The sequence below is a fragment of the Gadus morhua genome, chromosome 15 (assembly GCF_902167405.1).
Source record: "Gadus morhua chromosome 15, gadMor3.0, whole genome shotgun sequence".
Classification (NCBI taxonomy): Eukaryota; Metazoa; Chordata; class Actinopteri; order Gadiformes; family Gadidae; genus Gadus; species Gadus morhua.
In genome coordinates, this window is record NC_044062.1 from 16419319 (window position 1) to 16439979 (window position 20661).

General features: G+C 47.7%; 1 protein-coding gene across 1 annotated transcript in view; it reads left to right on the top strand.

Annotated features, from left to right (window-relative positions):
• thada (THADA armadillo repeat containing) overlaps positions 1 to 20661 on the top strand; it is a 68517-nt gene that overhangs the window by 41933 nt on the left and 5923 nt on the right. Inside the window, exons 30-36 of the mRNA XM_030378590.1 lie at positions 2373 to 2476; positions 6073 to 6155; positions 12171 to 12595; positions 16051 to 16178; positions 17395 to 17467; positions 17877 to 18027; positions 18251 to 18373. Of these exons, the coding sequence (XP_030234450.1) occupies positions 2373 to 2476; positions 6073 to 6155; positions 12171 to 12595; positions 16051 to 16178; positions 17395 to 17467; positions 17877 to 18027; positions 18251 to 18373 (1087 nt within the window). The remainder of the gene's footprint in view (positions 1 to 2372; positions 2477 to 6072; positions 6156 to 12170; positions 12596 to 16050; positions 16179 to 17394; positions 17468 to 17876; positions 18028 to 18250; positions 18374 to 20661) is intronic.

The window sequence follows — 20661 nt, forward strand, 5'->3', positions numbered from 1 at the left end:
CAAACATGAGAGGACTGAATTACCCTTCATTAGTTTGTTGGTTATTCACATATTGGAATCTTTTTTCAGATGTCGTACTTTGAAACCTGCTGTGTGATTGACACCTGCTGTGTGATTGACATCAAAACCAACAGACATACGTTCAACTAATTGTAATGATAAGAATATTTATTTAAGTTTCTGGGAGTATGTAATGTACTAGGGGTACTACAAATTACTGTATTATATATATATATATATATATATATATATATATATATTTATATATATATATATATATCTATATCTATATCTATATATCTCTATCTCTATCTCTATCTCTATATATCTATATATCTCATACACATCCTCCTCGGCACATAATGAAAATAACTAACGGAACCAAAGGGGCCCGCAGCTCAGAGCCACAATCGCCACTAAATTGACGGCTTGTCACGTCCCGTAAATGAGATAGTTTATCTTTCTGTCTGGAGTGTGTATTATTTTTGTGTGTTTGACTATATATACAGGGTCGTTTGTGTTTATTTATCCTGGTCTTTACTGGGATCCTTTTTAGCCTAATTGGGCTGTTCCTCTGAAGGTCCACACGCTGCCCAGCCTAGCTCTGGGCTTTATGTGACTGCGGACTTATGTGTGTTTTTACTAGACCAAGCAATGACATTTTGTTTCTTTTATATATAATTTACATTTTCACTGTGTGTGTGTCTGTTGTGTGTGTGCGCACGCGCAAGCGCATGAGTGTGTGTACGTGTACAATTGTCTGGTACTGTGCACGGGTCTGTATGCAAATGTGTACCTATTTGTGTTAATATGGTTGTGTTTTGCATTCAAGGGCGATCATATTTGTCAATGTGTTTTGAGCCCTGTGTGGGTCTTGTTCAAGTGTTTGTATACGCATCTACATATTATTGTCCGGGTGTGCGTCTGTCTACGTATGCACCGTTGTGTTCGCTCGGCCTGAATGACTGCTGGTGTGCTCCTGCACGCGGCCGCGTCTGCGTGCGCGTGTGAGCGTGTGGTCGGCGGCGTGGTGGTGGCAGTGGGCGGACTGGCAGGCCGGGCTGATAACAGAGTCTGAGTGTCCCGCGCTTCCACCACCACTATTTTTACCATGCTCATACGGAGCAGCGCTCGACACACATACACGTCTAGTACAGACACACTCACACACATACACACACACACACACACAGCAAGCTAAAAACAAGATGTATAAATTGGTTGTGATTCTGCGTTGCAATCGTTGCTGCCGTCATGTGCCAAGGCCTCATGATCAACAGGGTTGCTTTCTGCCCGTTTAACTGAGTTCTGTTTTGAAGGACAAACTGCTTGCATTTCCGTTTTGAGTTCTTTCTTTATTGTCTTGTATGCATTGGCTGGAGGCATGAATGAATCCTCCACATAGTTCAGAGCTTATTTTGTCTACAAACTTGGAATGTAAGCAGAGCAAGTGAACAACAGAACAATTGAACACAGATTCTGGTACACGTGGACAGAAACAGGGCCAGCTACACCTGCACCAATCATCACGCCACATGTCTGGATCAAACCCCGAGGATCTTTTCGCCATGGGAACACAGCTTAAGTGTTCTACTATTAGAGAAACAAAACGAGGCCTGAAGGAGACCCGGCCCCTCCGGGCCTCACCTTCGGCTCTCTGGAGTGCTGTCTCCTCCCGGCCTCCCACACAGGGGCGTAGCTCCTGGAGCTCTATAAATACTCCTGCATCCCCCGTGCGCGGCCTGCCTGGGCCAGCTGAGCCTCCGACAGGGACTTCCCAGCCCCTGGAGCGCCCAGGGGAGGGTGGCAGGGCTGCATGTTGTTTTATGCGAGCTAGCGGGTGTTGCCTAAGCCTGGAGGCTGCATGGGGGGGGGGGGGGGGGGGTAGGGCCGTGTCCAGACCTCGGTGGCCAGGGTTGGTGCTGCGTGGTCTGGCTGGTTTTCCCCCAGCGTGCCTTCCCCGTACGGCGTAATGAATGGCTTCCTGCTGGCCTGCGGCCGTGGCCCCGGGCTTAAAGAGTATACTTAGTTAGACTCAGAATACACACATACACACACACACACACACGTACACAAACACACACACACACACCAGACAGCAGCCAGTCAGCCTGCTTGCCCGTGTCCCTGCCTCTAAATGTTCCCAGCCAACCGCTGCTCCACCTGCTGCTGGCTGGCGCTGGAGCGGGCTCTCACACTGCCACATCAACAAGGCTGAATGATGACCCAGCTGCTAACCTCCACTCAGACATGCTCCCCATTGTGGTGGTCTAGCGCTTTGTTAGACATGGACTTGATGTATTGTTCGGTTATTTAAGGCAGTGATCCTTGGTGATTTAGTGACGATCTTTGTGTGTGTTGTTCCTCTGCAGGTGCTCTTCCTGTTGCACTCTTACCAAGCAGAGGCACACCGACCGCTGCAAACAGGAAGCGGTATCGGCCACACCCTCCGCCAGCGCATGTGGCTGGCCTCAAGGTAAGCCTAGACACACACCCACAATCACGCACGAGTGAGATGTCCGTGTGTGCGTTAGATAAGCATTCTTCCCTCTCATCCAAGACCTTCTGTGGAAGAATGGTTGCCTTGTCCCATCATCCCTCAGTCCCTTTCATGTTGGATTCCAGTCCTTCCATCTCAAAGGGAACGTCTGTCTGTACCCCCCCCCCCCTCTCCAAAATCTCATGAAGATGTTGCGTAGATTACGCTGATACACCTAGCCCCCCTCCTCTATCTGTACACGACCACCACCCAAGAATAAAACGAACAACAATGCCCCACACACAAACGCACACAGTAGGGGTCACTCTCTGGCCCCAGCCTTTCGCTTGGTCAGCCACAGGAGACGCTGTCCGGGATATGAGGAGACGTTTGTGCCCCTCGTGTTGACTCCTATGTCCCCTCCCATCGCAGATGCTGCAGGCAGGATGAATTGCTGTTTTGTCTCTTCACCCGGAAAAGATTGCCCTGTAAACTGCTCACTGAAACACTTTTTGTGTTGTTGCCATTCTTGTCAAGGGCTATCTTGATCCATCTATATGCAATATGCCACTTTGTATTGCCTCAACAGATTCCTTTCATAATGAAAATCGCTGGTGGAAATCCCCTTCAAGATATTATACTCTGAAAATAATTGGTTATTCCCGGAAAGAGAATGTTCTATTATAGCGCTTGGCCGACAACACCACGTTCACTGACAGGGTTTGTGTAACAGGATGTGAGCCGGCTCCCCCCCCGTACGTCCCGGTGGGTGACGCTGCCGCCTTCCCATCGCTTACCTGGGGCTCCTCTGCCCAGTCCTGTAGCCGTTCCTCTGCGACTAGATGAGGCAGAAGCACATAGTTGACCCCCCGGTCCCGTGGCCGCGCAGCGCTACACCGGTGAGCCTTTTAATAAGATGACCAGGTGGATTCCTGGCCGGCCGAGCGGGACCGCTGATTACAGAGTGCGGTGACAGCCTCCGTCACAGCGTTCCAGCTCTGAGGACATAGCGAGTCAACAGGGGGCGGGAGACAAAGAAACCATACCTCCCCCCCCCCCCCCCCCCCCTCTACTTTTTATACAAAAAAAAGTAAATCAAGGAAAGAGTTTTGGGCCACTCATTTGGAGCGGCCACCTTCCAGGGCTCTGGAATGCATTGTTCCTCTGCTGTGAGTCAGAGCTGGAGCTCGCGGGCCGCGGTGTTCTGTTCTGTTTCAAGCTGGCCCTTCCTGCCCGTGACGGGCCAGCGGTGGTGGGTGGGTGGGTGGGAGGAGGGGGGGCCGGCCGCCCGCCCACCTGCATTGCTCACCACCGGTACTGACCCCTTAGAGCCCCCTCCCTCCCTCCCTCCCTCCCCCACGTAGGGTGAGTCCTGACTCCTTAGAGCCCCCTCACTCCCTCCCTCCCCCACATGAGGTGAGTCCTGACCTGCTGGATCCCCCCCCTCCCTCCCTCCCTCCCTCTCTACCTCCCTCCCTCCCTCCCTCCCACATATGGAGCGAGTCCTGACCCATTATTCCCCTCCCTCCCCAAATGAAGATTCATTGTTTGGATAGGGATCTGATGATTCCTGACTTATCGTTGCTGTTTTCCTTTTTTTATGCCACACAGTTATAGCACTCAAATGCAGAAACACATACACAGAAACCCACAAACAGGTTGAAATGGTTTATGTCTGACCCTAAATCAATCTGTCTTCACCTGTGTGTGTGTGTGTGTGGGGGGGGGGCTAACGGGCAAGGTGTACATTTGTCCGTGTGTGTTATTAATAAAGCGGGTGATGAAAACGCTGATGTCAGCCCCACACACTGTTCCTCTTGTTCTCACACACACACGCCTCTGGGATTTCACCGCGCTGCGGTCGCGCACAGTGAACGCATATAAATAATATCGTATATAAATAATATACACACACATACTGCCCCGTGCCCACACACAGTCGGCCTCGCCACCCCCCGTACGCACAGATAAAAGAGGCAGGGAAAATAGACCGATACATGTGTTTATTGAGACACGCTGAAACCTAAAATTATGTCACACACTCTTGTCGGCACATAAACACAAATACACTGCTGTACACCCATCCTTTCAGCACGTGGCCACACTTTATATAGTGTATAGTATAACGTATACGTGTATAGTTGCCCTTGTATCTCGTTTATGTAAGTGTTTGGCAGGATTGTGAATCACTGGCAACCTAAATGTTTAAACATTGCAAATGGAACATCGTCGACTAGCAGTCAGTCATGCTTTTGTTCTGCGTGTGTGTGTGTGTGTGTGTGTGTCCCATGAGTCAAATATGAAACAGCCAAAAAGCTGCTGGCATCTCATGTGTCTCTAACCTCAATACGTTTATTACAGTAGGATTCATTACAAACAAAATGCACACAGATAAATATAATCAGCCTCCCACCCATATTATCCGATCTGAGATCTCAGCCTTGGGGCCGGGCACGCATCCATTCATGTCATGTCTGAAGCCACCTCCCATTAATGTCGCTCAGAAGCGGCAGCTACTCCTGTTTGTTTCGCTGTGGTCTTTGTCCTCTGATCACAACTGCAGACATTTGCTTGAAGGGCATTGAGAAGACTAACTTTACTTCATTGGGCTCAGCGAACGGTCTACTCTGATACCGTCTTTTTAATAGCGATAAATACATTGCGTGGACACACACACACGCACACATACACACGCACACACACACAGATTCAATCAAAGAAACATGCAGGAAATGGAGAGACAAGACAGTGCTGACATGCATGGGAGACGGAAGCCATTAAAAAATAAATTAAAGGGACATTTAGCCTTTTACAAAGTGTCTTTTGAATTCAGTTCAGATGATGTAGGGTTAAACATTTGAAAGAACGAGAAAAGTTTTTCCTGTGTATCTATGACATTTCTAATTATTGTAATCCATCATACCAAGAGCTTGGTTGGTGGAGGAACATCTGCTCATGCTTGGAGGTCCTGCACTGGTGCTTTACTGAGGACCTCTATACATGAGACAATCTGTGTTGTCTGCGTCATGCTATCAAGGTATTCAAGAAGGGCATGTGAATGGCATGATATTATTTCTTGTAGAAAGGCAGTCACAGACCATTACATCGTCTGTAAACAATCACAAATATACATTGTATACACGCACCGACAACGCCATTTCAGTTCGCAGTTCAAGGCTCAAGTCCTCTGGTTTCTGAAAGCAGCCAGTGTAATCAAAACGCAAATGTTGGAGAAGCCTTGTTGTTTTGATTTCACACAGCCAATCCTGTCGTTATAAACAACCGAACCGTTCAACGGTAAAATAAAAAGAACAACAATGAACCAGCTCAAACCTTTGCGGTGAGAGATTAACAACAGCTTCTCCAATAGTCTGACGTTGGAGCGGTGGGAGGCGGGAGGGGGGTCTGGGCTCTGATCATTGTGGTTCCCAGCCAGATGGTCTGCTTCAGTATCCTGGGCTCTCGGTAACGCGCTGCTATTAAAAGTTGGTCGTCGAACTCCAAAACAATACAGATGGTATATAACATGCATTGATACAATATGAAATGTGGTTTGATGAATGCGTTTGTGGATCTTTCCTTGCCCCCATCAGACAGAACTGCTGCGTGGTGACCAGGGGGGCCTACCTGGATGTCCTTCAGTGTCTGTGTGGACCCTTGGCCATCCTTCTCCCAGGTGAGACTCACTTTACTACCGGTCTGATGGATGGATGGGTGGATGATGGATGGAGTAACAGAGGGATAATAGTCACTCATATTGTCAACCATTTGATTTGAGTTAATAATCTTAAATTGTATCCTAAATTAAAATTGTATCCACATTGAATTGAAACTTTATGGCAGCAAGGCACATGAAGAATGTAGTCTAGACGTTTCCAAAATCGGTAGGGTTTTTCCAAATTAACCTGTCTTTCCGTTTTGAGTACAACCAGCCACTTATCCGTCAGTGCCATCCCATAGGCTGTGTGTTAGGAGGAGGATCACTGAAGAGTGCCTATATGCACCACTGCTAGCCGCTTTCCATCAACGGCTGCTAAGTTTATCTTGTCACCAGACACAAGGGACTGTTGTTTCCACCACTTGCTGGGAAGCTCCCTGTTGCGGTGCACAGTTCAGATGGGCCTGTGAGCGCGCACTGGCTGTTCTGCCCCGACTAATGCCTGACACAAGCCGGTCAGTTGTATGGCTAAGTGCAGACGCGTGTGTCTTTGAGTGTGTGTGTGTGTGCTGGGCACATGCGTGTCTGTGTGTCTGTGTGTATGAGTTGCACACGTGTGTGTGTGTGTGTGTGTCTGTGTTTGTGTTGAACACATGCGTGTTTGTGTGTGTGTGTGTGTGTGTGTGTGTGTTCAGGGAGGCGACTGCACAGGGCAAGAATGTGAAACCAAATGTGAGCGCTCTTGGACAGATGGTCAGAATGTGCCTTTGACCCAGTTAAACAAGGAGTGTACTACACACATACACAAACATACATACACATGCATACACACAGAAAAAATTGGGTTTGGTTGGGTTGCCATGTGCCCAACACATGCTATAGTTGACGTTGGAAATCACACACATTTTCCCATGACAAACCAAAAGACTATGGATTCGGTCTCTCAGACATTTACCATTACCTCTCTCTTCCACATGTGATGGTCACAAACATTACTCTCTGTGCCTTTTGCAAAATTACTTATTTTCTCTCTCTGCATTTGTTCCTGAATATCTATTCATGTAAAAACCACAGACTCTAGGAGGCCAAATCAAAGCAGAACTGTGGGGACATGGACAGGATGGCACATTTTTAACTAATGACACTTATCACTGAAGATGTAGCCTTCATCTTATTTGTGGCATGTTGATTCACTGTAAAACGGCCTCACAAATGTACATTTATTTATTCTTCTTCATGTTGCTCCAAGCTACTATTGCTACCTTCTCAAAGCAGAACCAATCTCAGTCCAAGTTACTGAGTAAATCTGTTTTGTTGGGAGTATTATCACGTTGTAGCTGTGTCTCGTGAACCCAAAATGACCTTGCCTTACTCCCTATGTTCCCTCGAGTGATCAGGGACAAAGCAGTAGATTTCCATTGTTGAATGGCGGAGGCAGCTTTTCACAAACAAGCTAGCATGTCCCGGGACAGCATCCTTCCTAGCAAGGGGCTCGAATAACCCAACCCTAGCATTGACGCTGACGCTTCCCCTGTTCACGGATAAGCCACTTCATGTGGACCGTACCCCTACACCACACTATGTGCCCATCATCATGTGTGTTTGGAAGTATTTAAATCCACGTTCAAACTGACCATTGGTGGGCATTTTGGCCTAGTCAGTCACTGACTGCTGCAAGCAAGGTTGTCCCTCTGAGTCACTGGTCAGGTAACTTGTCATTTTTTCCTGCACCAGGTCATTTTAAGCCAGTAAACCAGTTTAATGTGGCTAGCAAATTTTTGGAACGCTCCAGCCATTACGGCTGCCAGGGAAAGAGGTTTTGTTGCCTACTGGTATTTATATCACCAAAGGAGGGCTGTGAAGACACATGAAGAACAGACAGAGGGACACACACGTGAACACACACACAGACTCCTCGTCAGACACATAAACATACATGGACACATGGCCTTAAAGGTAATTAGAGGGAGGGACCCGAGCAAATTGTGAAGCTACGTGATTATGGGAAGGAGGAAGCTCCTCCACACACACACACACACACACACACACACACACACACACACACACACACACACACACACACACACACACACACACACACACACACACACACACACATAGAGTGTCTGGGGTTTGTTTTTCACAGTTTGGGTAATTCAGGCCGAGTCTGATGTGAAATCCAGCTGTGTGTGCGTGTGCACTGGGGTCGCGCACACACGTCTCTCCTCTGCCCTCTGTTAACATGGTGGAGCACGTGTCTACCACCACCACATTTATTTTATGATTTAACTGCACACTTGGTTGGCGTGTTGGCGGTGCCCTGTCTTGTGATGCCAATGTAGCACAAGCTCCAACGCTAGTCCTGGCATCCGATCTGGTCAACACCAGACCTGCATGAGAGGTTAGAGTCCTTGTTGGAAAGGCTCTGGGCAAACATTTAGTATCACTGTTTTTCTTGGTCTTTTCAAACCATGGCATTATTCAAACGTGATGACTAAAATACTCCCGTACAGATGCGTCTTTGTCATAAGTAGTCAGGCTCTAAAGATTGTGAATTTGGCTCTGGTAGAATCTGACTGTCTGCATTCTGAATGGAAAAATCCCATTCATTTTCCTGTTGACGTAAGGGCTGGATGGACTATTGGAAACACCTCCAGTTCTCCTGCTTAAACAATTTGTGCAATCAAGAATGATGATAGGACTGAGAAAATTGGAATTTATTAAAAAAAGGATCATCTTCTCCAAAAGATGTCCTTTCCCGTGAATTCAATTTAGTTTCCAGAAAATAATTTGGCAATGGAATTCTTTCCTTCTATGTTTAGATTTACATACAATTTATATTTAATGCAATGATGTATTTACATTATGAATGTAATTGCTAGGTTGTTTGTGCTACGACGGTACTCACCTGAACTAGCATTGCGTGGTAACGTTCACGGTAAATTATGTTTTATTAGCACTGTGCATAGCATTTGGAGAACTGCAGTTTAATCTTGAGACTGCTAAGCTCCTGGGCCAGAAACCAGAAAGTGTGATGGTCTGACTTCAAAGTGTATCCTCCTGTTTTGTTGTTGTATATTGTACCGAAAGGTAATCGGTTTCAGAAGAAGATTTTAACAGATGTTTTTTCTACAGGGGCCAGTATACTACACAGGTTTGATTTCAAACCTTTACAGAGACTTTGTCTAAGGATATTGGTGTCCTTACAGGACGTATTTTGCTTGTCTTCCCACCGGCTACAGGAACATTTTATTTTACCAGGGCTGGCTGAGTTTGCGTTCACTGTTGGCCAAGGAGGGATACTGACAATGGGAAGACGATGCTGTCATTGTAGTTATCGGTCCTCTTCTGGATCTGAGATTATTGGATTCTGCCATCAGACTTAAAGATCCAATGGCATGAAAATGTCCCTTTCTGAGGTTTTCTAACATTATTATGAATTCCCCTAGCCTGCCTATGCTTCCACAGTAGCTAGAAATTGCGTTGGGTGTAAAACGAGCACTAGGCATTCTGCTCCACCTTTGAAAAAACTAAGCTCAGACGCGTCGTTTTGGTATTTTCCCTGTGTGTCGTCATAAGGGGAGATGCAACCTCCCCTTTCTCTGCCTTGCCAGCCCAGAGAATTTGGCCCGCCATTGAGACAATTGACAATCGGGGGAAAGGAATGGCTTTGACTCCCTAAAGTACATGAACCACGACATGGAGGAGAAAGGGATTGTTGCTCGCGATTGTCTCCCGCTTGAGCCCCGCTGCCAAGGGACCACCGCCTCGGTGCTGCCCGCTGCAGGAGGCGGTGGTGCCTATGCGCTGCCCGCTCCCTCGGCTTCAAGGCTCCAGCAGGTATCAATCGCGCTCAACAATCCCTTTCTCCTCCATGTCGTGGTTCAGTCTACTTCAGATAGATGTGGACGTGGAAGAACCAGAGACGTCGGAGAACCCGACGCAGTCGTTTGAGATTTATAATATCGTCTGGAGGCTTTCGGCCGTGATAATATATATTATATGATATAGATATAGATATCTATGTATAATATGATATTATTTAGATATAGAGCTCCAGGACTCCCGCCGGAGCACCACAAGGCTGTTTGCGCCTTGCCATTGCGATGCATCCACTGTAAACAGAGCGCATGGTAAAGTGGCCGCAAGCTGCTCAGGGCCACACCCCCACCCTCCTCCTTGACCCGCCTCTCTCCTCCTGATTTGTATTAAAGATACAGACACGGAAACGGCGCGTTTTGGGTAAGCTCAACGTGCGACTGCCTCGTAGTGGCTGTAATTCTGCACCACGGCTGAATTTCGGGAACGTCTTCAAATACTGTGTTAGGGGCCCACTAATATCTATATTAAAGAATTCATAAAGTAGCATGCCATGGGACCTTTAAAATATTAATCCACAACGTCTGAATTTACTGACTAATGTCAGTTTAACTTTGTTTTGGTAAAAGTTTTGAGTTACTTTGTTCTAGTTGCCTGCTTGCATCTCTCGGTTCAGTATTTTTTAGACTGTTACTTATAAAATGTATGGTTTCATTTAAGAGTGAAGACAATAATACTTGTACACACACACTTAGTCATTACCTACCCCTCCCCATTATGTCCACTCTTGCTGTGGTCACCCAGCGGACCCCCCTTTGAGGATCAGGTTCCATAGTAACCTGGCCCATCTCCACGGTAACCTGGGCCTGTCTCCGGAGGAATGCATCATTTTTTTTGCCGCTCTTTTGACTTGGCCCATGTTGAGTTCAGCTAGATTGAGTTCCTTGTGTGTGTGTGTTTGTGTGTGAGCCGTATATGTTTGTACGTGCCTGCACAACTGTGTTTGTGTGTGTGCATTCGTGTGTGTATGAAAATGTGTGTGTTTGATAAACTAATTGACTTTGGCAGGATTTCATTCTGTGTGTGTGTGTGTGTGTGTGTGTGTGTGTGTGTGTGTGTGATAAACTAATTGAGTTAGCTGTCAAAGCGGGCTCTGTGCAGCCTCCAGGAGGGACTGGCTGCGAGGGGAGCAGCTTTAGAAGGGCATCGGGTTACCCAATAACCGCTACTACCGGATTACACTTAGATTTCAGAGGAAATCTGTGTGTGTGCGCGTGCAGGCACGTGCACGCGTGTGTGTGTGTGTGTGTGCGTGTCTGTGTGTTTATTTGCTGGTCCTTCATTCACTTAAGGGTGTAAATTCCCAGGGGGCTGAGTCGGCGCAGGCAGGCCTGGCAAATAAAAAGGTCAGACGAAAAAAGGGCATCTCCCCTCCTGTGTATCAGCTCTCTGCTCCCCCTGGAACGGCAATCTGTTTATTGGTGCTGTTTGTGCTCTTTGGCCCCAATTTCGAATCTTGTTTTTTCCTGTTTTATCCCGGTTTGTTGTTTTATGGGGAAGATTAGCGCTGTGTCTCTCGTAGCTCTCAATAGACCCCATACCGATATCCTACAGTAAAAGTAGCCTGCTGGGGGAGGAAAGTGAAATGGTTATGATAGTTGACTCCCAGTCAAAAGGCTGTCGGTTCAAAGCCCATTGGTGAAGTCTACCCGTAGGAACCAGTCTTACCCTCAACTCCCTTTGTATAAAACCATCTGCTAAACGACTAGTAAATAGAAGACTTTTTCTAGCATTGGTTCCTGCACCATCACAAAGGAAAGTGGGACCATTACTCTGTGTGCATATAGTGGAAACTAAGGATGAAGACACAATAACACAAATAGCCAAAATACAACTAATGTGGCTTCAGAGTTGCGGTCTCAGATGAAGATGGAATGTATTCTCCACTGCCAGGTTCGTTGTAAACAGATAATGCTGTCTGGACTTCATTTGCTAAAGTAACTGCATCTGCCATGAAGAAAAACCAAGGGGGGTATTATGCACTGGGCCCTGGGAACTGAAGCCCACCGTACATCATCCATATCGTCTGCTGAGGATATGCCCTTGAGCCAGGCACTAATCCCTTCCTTGCCTTCTCCCTCAAGTTATCCCAGAAGATAAACCAGTGGTCCCAGTAAGTGATAAATGTCTCCTCTCATATGTTTTGGGTTCCAGACTCCGAGGTCCTTGAGCTACGCAGGGAGACCCTGGCCGTGTTGGCGGCCTCTGAACTGCTGGGCCCCTGTGGACCCCCGACCGACGCCACCGCCTCCCTTCTGAGCTCTCTGGGGCCCGGCGCGGTGCAGTACCTGCTGAGCCTCACCCGTGTGGCCCTCAGCGCCAGCCTCGAGGGGCCCTGGAGACCTTTGTGGGCAGGGAACCGGCTCCTGGAGAGCGTGCTGCGGGGGCCCCTCTACGAGGTGAGGGAGCTGGTGCTGGACGGGCTCCTGGAGAAGCTTGATGAGGAGGAGGTGGAGGAGCAGCAGCAGGAGGAGGAGGAGGAGTTGGCGCAGGAGAGACGCAGCTGGTTGGACAAGTCTACTCTGTTCACCCTGAGCAGCTTGGCTCTGAATGAGACCCACCACCAGTGTCTGGCCAAGGTGGGAGCACGCACACACACACACACACACACACACACACACACACACACACACACACACACACACACACACACACACACACACACACACACACACACACACACACACACACACACACACACACACACACACACACACACACACACACACAAAACGACACACACACACACAAAACGACACACACACACAAAACGACACACACACACAAAACGACACACACACACACAAAACGACACACACACAGATGAATGTGCATTGGTTAGCTGTATTGCAATTAGCCTGTACCTTAATACAGTGTTATCCATGTGTCATCTTCCCTTTCTCCCATATGGGTGTGTATACATAAGGGTGTGTGCCTTTGACTCGTACGTTCTCAGAGATGAAACGATCATAACAACTGGGGCTTAGTGAGCTTTTGGCAAGAAGAAGGGGCCAGGGCAGAATGAACACATCTCCTCTCATTTTACACTCGTTCCTGATGACAATTTCTTGCAAATTGATTACACGTCCAAATCCATATTCCAGAGGCTTGCGTGAGAGGCTAATTGGTGGCTGGAACCCATGCCAAGCATCTTCGCTAAAGGGCTATCCCTCACCCCCCCTCATCGCTCTCTTTCCCTTAACCTGTGTGTCTCTTTCTCCCTCTGTCTTTTTTCTCTCCTTGATTATACAACATCTCTCGCCCACTCATTCTCTCTCCCAAGATCTCACACCCTGATTCTTTCTTTCTCACGCAACACACACACACACAGGGACCACACGCACTCGCACACACTATATTTTGTAAGGTTCTGCGCTTTTACAGCTTTTGTTTTGTTCGGGTAAATGCAGGTCTTTACATCCTCTTGTTTCAGTGTTCTGTGTTCAGAAAGCCTCATTCAAACCTCGCCTCTGCTCTGCCCTGCCCTGTCACTCCCATCACTCCCCGTCATCAACCCTTTCCCAGAACTTAAACCCAATCGTGTGTGTGTGTGTGTGTGTGTGTGTGTGTGTGTGTGTGTTTGTGTTATTTTGAAACTGATGCGTGTCTGTGCGCTTCGTATTTGCCTAGGACGTCTGGTGTTAATGCTGCACGCGGCTATATTCATAAGCAGAGCGCTGTTGTGCCGCTTTACTGCCCAGCCGTTAGTGCTTAAGCGTGGGCCCGTTAAGCCGCGCCCGCCGCGCTCCACGGCCGTGCCAGCCAACAAAAGCCGCCTGCCATTTGTTTGGTGGGGTCGGGTGAGGGGAGGACTGGCAGCTAAGTGGAGCGGTAGTGTGGGTCCGTTTAAAAAGAAAAAAACATGCCTTGAAGTGAAATGATTTCGTCAGGACTTTATATATCTATATTTCCAGGTCGATATGCATGTAACGTTAACAAGCATTGAGAGAGTCTTGAATTACGTCTATCAAAGTCAGTTTCTCCCAGCTCTATGCAAGGTGTTGGACTCTTGAGATGTTAGGGCCTTGAAAGTTTAAGGTTTTGTGCTGACTTTGGCCAGAGTTTTTGTGTGTTGCTGCACGTGACTGAGCCCTATTTATTTGTGTTTGTGTGTGTGGGGGTGGATGTCTGTGTCTGTGTAGCAGCAGTCAGGTGCAGAGAGGGGTAGGCCAGCTGGATTCACAGATCCCACTTTGCTATATCAGGGCTGAATCACAGAGACGCAGAGAGACGGACAGGCCCTGGCCAGTCCCAGACAGACCCACGTGTTTAACAAATAGAAATACAGGGACAGAGAGGGAGAGAGTAATAGCCAGACTGGCCAGGAGAGAGGGAAAGGCAGGCAGGCAGGCAGATGCTAGTGCCATAGGTTCTGGTAGCAGCTCTCACTTTCCTTTACTGCTCACATGCATGGATATATTCTGTATGTATGCGGACATACAGCCATATTGTTATCATTCAAAGGTTTTTTCACATTTAATTATCTTGGATAGCATGCACACAGTTGCAACAGCTTAGTGGCACTGCTTGATTATTTCTGAAAATGAGAATCCTTTTAACCATGAACATAATGGACCGAATAACAGACATTTGTTTGCTTGGGTCTGCACGCTACCACCACCACCACCACTACCACCACCACCACCACTGTTGTCCAGACCCGATAAACATGGTTGGATGGATGGATGGACAGAAGTGCTGCCAAACCTAGTGGGGTGGCAAAACTAGAGAAAACATTAGGAGACAGACACATTGAGAAATGCAGGAAGTAAGCTTACATCTCGCGCCAGGAGATGTACAACGGAGGTCACCGTGTGAGTGTGTGTGTGTGGGGGGGGGCTGGCAGCTGTGCTCCTCGTGGTTAAGGGTGTGCATAGGGATGATCTGCCCGGCATGGTGCTCTGGTAAAAATACTCCAGGGCTCCCGGCCAGCCAGGCAGTAAAGACCAGAGGACACCAAAGCTGTGTTGAGAGATCGGCAGAAGCAGCCCCACCGTTATCCCTACCAACCGCGCGTGTCTGTCTGTGTGTGTGTGTGCGTGCGCCATATGGAGATCTACATATGAGTGTATGTACGTATATATATATTTGATGTTCTATTTTGGATGGGGGTTGTAAATCTTGCTCAGTTGCCCCATCATTTCTGTGCGATGGCTGCGCTGATGTGACCAGATTAAGTTGCATCTCTCCGGCTGAATTCCCCACTGCTGACCTTTACTCTCCGGTTACTTTGGGGTCTTGGGGTGAGACAATATTGAGTGAGACAATATTGAAGAACTCATGACTGTTCACTGCCTCATTGAAGCCATTAGGAATTTGTCTTTTACTATATAGATAAATATTTTTTTAATTATTATTATTATTTATATAAATATATATATATATTTTTTTTTTATATATATTTATTTATATATATATATACACATTCTTATCTATGTATAATTTCTGGCTAGATGTTATTGTGAAGTCTATTTGGTTTCATTCGAAATGAGCAGCATGTATTCCATGCTTTCATCACAATATGCTTTACTTGTAATTATGCACGGCACTTTTTCCAATGACACTGCATAACACGCGACCCGGAGTGTCAGCCCTGGGGGGTAAATGTCAAGCAACTGGAGGAAAATTAGTTTGCCCTTTGTCCCAATTACTGGGTCAAAACATAACAAGCGCCCAGCAAACCCTTGACCCTCTGCTAATTAATCTAGGAATATTCAAATCTTGGGCACGACAGATCATCTCATACCATTCTCATTATAACCTGGGTACTGCTACTTAGATTTGGAAAATCTGCACTCGCTCCCACAAATATTTTGTACAACTGGGTCAACGTTAATTCACTCCTTTGTCAACATCTACCGTCAGCATATGATTATTTTTGGCTACAAGCTATTCTATGTTTGTCTAGTCTCTCCTGCCTTCTGTGTATATGAAACATCCTTCAGTACCCTAAGAGTATTCTAATGGCCCCTCTTTCCTGTTTCTTTGGCCCGCTCCTCTCACTCTCCTCCCCTCCTCCTCTGCTGATTCCCAGAGTCTACGGGTCTTGTGCAGGCTCAGCTCCCATGGTGAGGAGATCCCCTGGAGGGATGGAGACCAGCAGCTGTCTCATATCCACGTTCTGTCTCGCCTACTGTCCCTGGTCCAAAGTTCGGCTCATAGGTGAGTACAGAGCCTTATGTGTGCATCCCCTTCTTCCCCTGTGATCGGCCCAACCTGCCAAGTTTTTTCGAGAAGAATTCACACTTTTCATCCATGACCCTTTTAACATGTGTTCTGGACGGATGCTTTTTCTGCATGGTTTCTTAAAAGCATTGCAACAGAAAACTTGATAGCTAGTACCAGGTCCTTTGACCGGAGTATACTTGGAGTAACAGCTTTACTGTTACCTTTACGCCTGATCGAGTGACAGGTAAAGCAGCCCCGCCAAGCATAAGATAAAACCCCAGCACCTGGATGCCCGGGCCTTTAAGCTGTGATGGATGAACTTAGAAATGGATGTCTTTCAGGGCAAAGCCCCCCCCCCCCCCCCCAACCCCCCATGATCACAATGTTCCCTCCTCCCCCTACCTTTGTCTGTGAATGGGCCCTCAGGAGGCGGTGGCAGGCCCGCTGACACGCTGGTATTCAGAGCCACAGTCCGTGGAGCAACATATAGGTTTACACACTGCACCTTAACCCTACACCTGGACACAGGTGCGCGCCACTAGGGTGTGGGTGTGTGTGTGTGGATTCATTTCGCAACTAAACATGACAAAACACGCATGTCTCTTGCGACAATATTGAGCGTATAGAGGCAGGCACAAAGAAAAACGCCCTGATTTCTCTCCTAAAAACACTGTGTTTTTAGGTGTGTTACTGTGGGTTAAAAAAGCTGTTTGAAAACCCACCGCTGTGTGCTGTTCTCACTCTGGACAAGTGAATAGGAGGAGTTCAAATGTTTTGAATTACAAAGCATATCGTCACACTGTAAAGGCCCCCCTTTGCCTCCGAGCACACAGCTATCCCCCATCAACGCCGGATCCGCTTTCCCTTTGGAGGGGCTGGAGGGTTATGATTAAAGTGAGGAGGGGGTCCTATTGGGTTGCTGCGTGTTCTTGTCCCCCTGTGATTGAATGGCACTTGGAACCATTGTGTTGCTTAAAGTAGTGGTAGAGTACCAGCACACGTCCATTGTGGACCGTAACTCAATACATCGGGGAGATGTGGGTCTTGTGTGTGTAATAAGGCCCTTCCTTATTTACAGAGTATATCCTGTCATAATTGAACCACAAAAGTAAAAATATTATAAGGTGTGCTTAGATGGGGATAGAAATAACCCAGGAATTCAAACCCTGCTGACTGCTGTTCCCCTGGTCTCTTGTGGATTTGTTTGTAGTGTGGAGCTGCTCTGCGATGCCCTGACGCTGGCCTCACGACTGCTGGTTCAACTGGTGACCTCTGACCCCCAGGTAAGCCTCCTGCCTGAATGCATGACTCCTGGCACTATGGTGAAGGCGGATAAAGAGGCTGTGCTGGCAGATAAAAATCAAAGGGACCTTGGAGCAGAAATGTCCCGGGCGTGGCCGATGTCAGGGAAAATCACCTCCCGCAAACGGCCAAATGCTGCGCAGTATTTTTAGCCGGGGTTGGTTTTTAAGCAGTGACGACGCAGCTTCACTGCTACTGAACAACCCTGCGTTCTCATGTTTCTTTCTGCCTCCAAAGTCTGTGTGTAATGATAGTATTTTAAAGCCAAAAGGAAGGTACTGCCACATTATCCTTTCTCGCACATTATCCTTTCTGGCACATTATCCCTTCTTGCACATTATCCTTTAGCAGGGTCTCTTTTGTTTTTCATACGTGTATTGTGTCGCACAGACCTTGTGCGCTAGTGACCTCCCGACCCTTTGGGGGAGGCTGGTGTGTGGATGCTGTGGCGACGACCATCCAGCAGAGGTGAAGCTGGCGGTCGCTGAAGTGCTGGTGAACTCCACCACGCCCCTGTTGGCCAGCCCCACCCTGCCTCTGGGTGAGCCCCGGCCACACACTCCTTTGTCTATCAGAAAGCGGTGGCACCCTGGCATAGGGTTTATCTTTATTGAATGGATTTGTGTCTTAGTTTATTGTCCTTTTACCTTTACCTAACCTTTTTTCATTGTCCCCAGCAAATTATTTGCTGAAACTTCTAAATTGAAGAAGCTTTTGTAATATAATGTTTTTTTTATTTTTATGTGTGTGTCTGTGTGTGTCAGGCCTCTCTACCACGCTGTCTTTGTGGCGGAGCCTCCTGACACTGCTACAGGATGAGGATCAGGAAGTGCGCGACTCTGCTTCGGACTTCATTTCCCATGTTGCACCACACCTACTCCATTCAGGTACAAACCATCAGCCGGCATAGCCTTCTGTATTAGTTGTGCTTTTTCCATACCAACTACTATCCAGGAAGGAGGGCTTACAATGAGTCCTTGCAGGTTTGCACAAGCCAAAATGTATATTTGAAACAGAACTGAATATTCTCTGGCCTGCTATCTCTTGTCTGTGTCCTGTGTAGGAGGTACTTCTGATCAGGCATCGCAAGGGATCGCTAACTGCATGATCAATTCTAACCCATTAATCAATTGACCCATTTCACCCCCGGGGTCAATAAAGTATTTCTGATTCTGAAATTAAACTGACTGAAACAGCGGCCTTGTTTGCAAACATCAAGCACCATCTATTACAAACATGGTACGTCGTTTGCTCACCTACAGAGAACACATGGCGCGAGAGCAACATGTTGACTTTACTGCTGATAAACACATGTTGACGTTTTTTGGAGCACTGATGACGTAGTTTCTCGCAATGGTTGATTATTGTGGAATGTTCCTGGAACAAAGAGCTTTAATTCCCGCTCTGCTTTGGGTCTTCTGGCTCGTGTGTATGTCCGTGTGTCTCTGCGGTTATTTGTCATTGTGCAGAAATGTGTGATGTTTGTCTTTTGGAAGACAAAGATTGGCTTGAGAACGCAAACACTGAACAACACATTGGCAGCTATCAGAGTCCCATCACGTCGTAAAGTTCTCGCACACCGTTTTGTCACCCAGACAAACCCATTCAACCGGACGAGCGACATCTGTCAGCCCCGCCGTCGTCACAACAACCCCGAGTGTGACTTCCTGTAAACTCCGTCGTGCATACGTCCTGAGGCCCTGCCCAGGCACGTCTCTATTTTGTCTTTCCCGCATCAATAGAATCTGCCAAGGCGTCTTGCCCAACTCCCACTCTCTGGAATTCTGTTATTCTATGCTCATGCCCTTATCCTTATCTAATCCTATCTTATCTGGTGTTATTCTACACTGACAGGGACTGAGAAGGCTAGCTATCAGTCAGAGCCTAGACATCATGACAAAGAGTTCAGACCTTCTCGCTCTAAACACACACCGAACACAATAGGCATAATTACACAGCGTGTGCGCGCCTGTGCGTGCGTGATCTTTGCGGGAAACATGGCCTGGGAGATCCCCGTTTGTTCATCCCTATCAGGTGTGTGTGTGTGTGTGTGTGTGTGTGTGTGTGTGTGTGTGTGTGTGTGTGTGTGTGTGTGTGTGTGTGTGTGTGTGTGTGTGTGTGTGTGTGTGTGGTTCATCCACTCTATCCGCCCAAATGTAGTCGTGATCAAGTAAAGCCTCATTATTTAATAAAATAATCCAAATGGGCCTTCGTTGCCTGGTAGGACCCAGGTCCCAGGCGAGACAGCTCGTCTAGCGGCAGTAATGCGTCAATAGGAGAGAGGTGGCTGTGTTTGGGGAGGGGGGGGGGGCTGCGTTTTACAACCTGCCACTGAAGTCAAGTAGGTGAGGTGTGAGTTGGCCAGGACGGAGGCGACAGCTCCCCGTCTTTGATATGGAGGGCCAGCCGGGGATGTGAGAGCAGGGAGCTGGCGGGAGCGACGGGGGAGGTGGATCAGACCAAATGGGTTATTGTGGGTAAATTCGCTTCAAGTTCTCCCCTATTTTGTTACCTATCGCTCAATAAGTAGCAATTAACATACAGAGATGCAGTTTCTCTTTTCTCCAACAAGCTTTGCATAAGCTTTGTGGCCTTACTGGGAGTATAAGGCGACAGACACTAGTTGACAACATGAAGTGTCTGTGCACACTCGGTTTAGAAAGGCTGCACTACAATTCCTCCAACCAAAACTCCTCGGTATGGTTTTGGGTTTTAAGTGCATGTGTGTGCACGTGGGCAAGTGCACGTTCAAGTGTGCCCGTGCATTATCACGGTAAGCAGGGCTCAGTTTTCTCCTGCCAGGGCTGTGAACCACAGTGGACCTATTGTCCCCACGGCCCAGAAGAGCCAATCTAATTTAGCCCCCCAGCCCGACACCGCCAACATGGCCACCACTTCACTTTCCCTCACTAATTGCATCTGAAATCAAACTCTACTGTGCGTTTCCCAGGTTTGTACTAACGTGAGAGAAAGACGGAGGGATGAAAAGCAAATGCTGCCAGGGACTTTGGTGGACTTTCGGTGTGTATGTGTGTGTGCGCCGTGGAGGTGGATTTACAATGTGTGTGTGTTTTAACTGAAGCAGACCAATGCACTGTTGTTCAGTGTTGACATAGCCCAGTAGTGGTCGCCGCCAGTATTTATTCGAGCCTATCCTTCCTCCACTCTGCTTCAG